This window comes from Mytilus edulis, chromosome 13 (genome assembly GCF_963676685.1).
Source record: "Mytilus edulis chromosome 13, xbMytEdul2.2, whole genome shotgun sequence".
Classification (NCBI taxonomy): Eukaryota; Metazoa; Mollusca; class Bivalvia; order Mytilida; family Mytilidae; genus Mytilus; species Mytilus edulis.
In genome coordinates this window covers 68,662,830-68,664,832 of record NC_092356.1, presented here as the reverse complement: position 1 = coordinate 68,664,832, position 2,003 = coordinate 68,662,830, and the positions used below count along the sequence as shown (strand labels likewise).

Below are 2,003 nucleotides of genomic sequence, written 5' to 3'. Positions count from 1 at the left end.
AAAATTATAAGACTATTAACAAAAATCTGTAGGTCAAATAAATAATATAAAAACTTCAGAATAAATTACAGACTTCATATATTAAAAAAAAAGTATGTGATATCAATATTTGACAAATAAATATAATTTTACAATTTATATTATTAAACACACATCCTTATCTTTAACACTATAGAAGTACATGTAATTCAAATGTAATTCAAAAGTAATTGAGCATTATATGCCCTTTTCAATGTAATTAATTAAATTACCATTACTTGTAATTAAAAAAAATGCATTACACTTAATTACCATTACATTTTCAATTACCCAATCCTTGCTCAATACAGCTATAAAATATGCACATTTGATAATGAATAAGAAACATTATGACATAACCTTATTGAAATGATATCAACTCAATACAGCTATAAAATATGCACAGTTGATAATGAATAAGAAACATTATGACATAACCTTATTGAAATGATATCAACTCAATACAGCTATAAAATATGCAAAGTTGATAATGAATAAGATACAATATGATATAACCATCACAATATTGTCTAATCCTTCGCATACATCCTTCCAAGATGGACTTGTCTCTGTCCACGATTTCATATTCTCTCCCTCACAATCGTTTGTAAATGGCTGCACGTCTGTTAATGTATTTTTTCTTGTTCCAATATACCTCCAGAAAAAATTCATTTTAGTCTTTAGATCTCTATGATAAAGCAAAGATATGTAAATTGTAAAAGCCAGAATGATTCCACTTAATGATATAGTAACAACCATTATGATTAAGAGAAGACTCATTGGATTGGACGTTGCTGGTATAGCCGTTTGTACCATGGACAAAAATATTGCATAAGATAGTAATATAGTTATTGAAAGTCCTATTCGTTCTCCAGATTCTACCGGAAGTAGAAACACCATTGGATTGAGTAATCCAAACAATATAGTAGGAACACACACTAATACTGTGTAATATAAAGGTGAACGTTGTAATGTTAGTGTGAAGGTAAATATAGAATACCCATTCCAAATTGACGTTTCACCTTTATATGACTGTAATGACCAGTCCGAATTTGGTGTGAAAAAAGATAGTTGAACAGGATTAGAAGCTGGATTCAATGTTACTGTTTTCGATGTCATACTCAACACGAAAAATCTCAGATAACACGTCTGAGAATCAAACGGAAACTTATATATATTTGTTGTACACTTAGATGACAATACGTCGCCAACAAATATAGCCACCTCACCAGTGTTTTCGAGTGTAGCAAAGTTAGCGTTGTCTCCACCCAACGGTTCATATGTTGCAACTGAGTTTACAAGTAAAAACTTTGGGGTCCAAACATCGGTCAAAGGTACCACTATGTCTTGTGCATTACCATATGATGACGGATTCCAAGATAAGTCCTCGTCTATCCAACTCGCACTTAATCCAGCTGCTAGATCAAGTGTCTGGTCAACCTCTTGAAATCGAGTAATGGTGATCAAAAATATACTCACAGTAATATTTAGAGGTGAAGAAAAATCAGAATTTGGTACAATTGATTTTTGGTAATTTGAAAATACATCACTATATAACTGTTTTATATTTGATTTACTCTGACATTGAACGTCATATAACAATATGAAACATAGAAACAAAAATCTGATAGATAGTATAATATCCATGTCAGCAAATTAGTAAAGCACAAATAAGTAGCTAGTACTTAGATTAAAATCTTTGTAATGAGCAGGATCTACCTAACAAGTTCTGATAAATATACTGTCCTTTATTATAACCTTATAACCTTTTAATTTGTTTTAATCCCATCTAATTATTGTTACATTTGCAATGTACCAATATTGTTTATATTAGAGATCATATTTAAATGATTGACAAACAATAATTAAAGTAATAAGGAAATACATTTAGGAAAGGTTACAACGAATGAAAAGAAAAGTCGGATATACGTCAGCATGTCAATGTATCAAATACATTAATAAAACAAATATATTAACATGTGACT

The 2,003-nt window shown here is 29.9% G+C and overlaps 1 protein-coding gene across 1 annotated transcript; it reads right to left on the bottom strand.

Annotated features, from left to right (window-relative positions):
* Nucleotides 1-471: 471 nt before the first annotated feature.
* LOC139500507 (acetylcholine receptor subunit alpha-1-B-like) lies at nt 472-1,665 on the bottom strand. The gene has a single exon (XM_071289251.1). The coding sequence runs from the start codon at nt 1,663-1,665 to the stop codon at nt 472-474; it is 1,194 nt and encodes a 397-aa protein (XP_071145352.1).
* Nucleotides 1,666-2,003: the final 338 nt, after the last annotated feature.

Bases quoted from the DNA above. Each gene is read 5' to 3' on its own strand.
- LOC139500507 (XM_071289251.1), bottom strand. From the start codon at position 1,665: ATGGATATTATACTATCTATCAGATTTTTGTTTCTATGTTTCATATTG.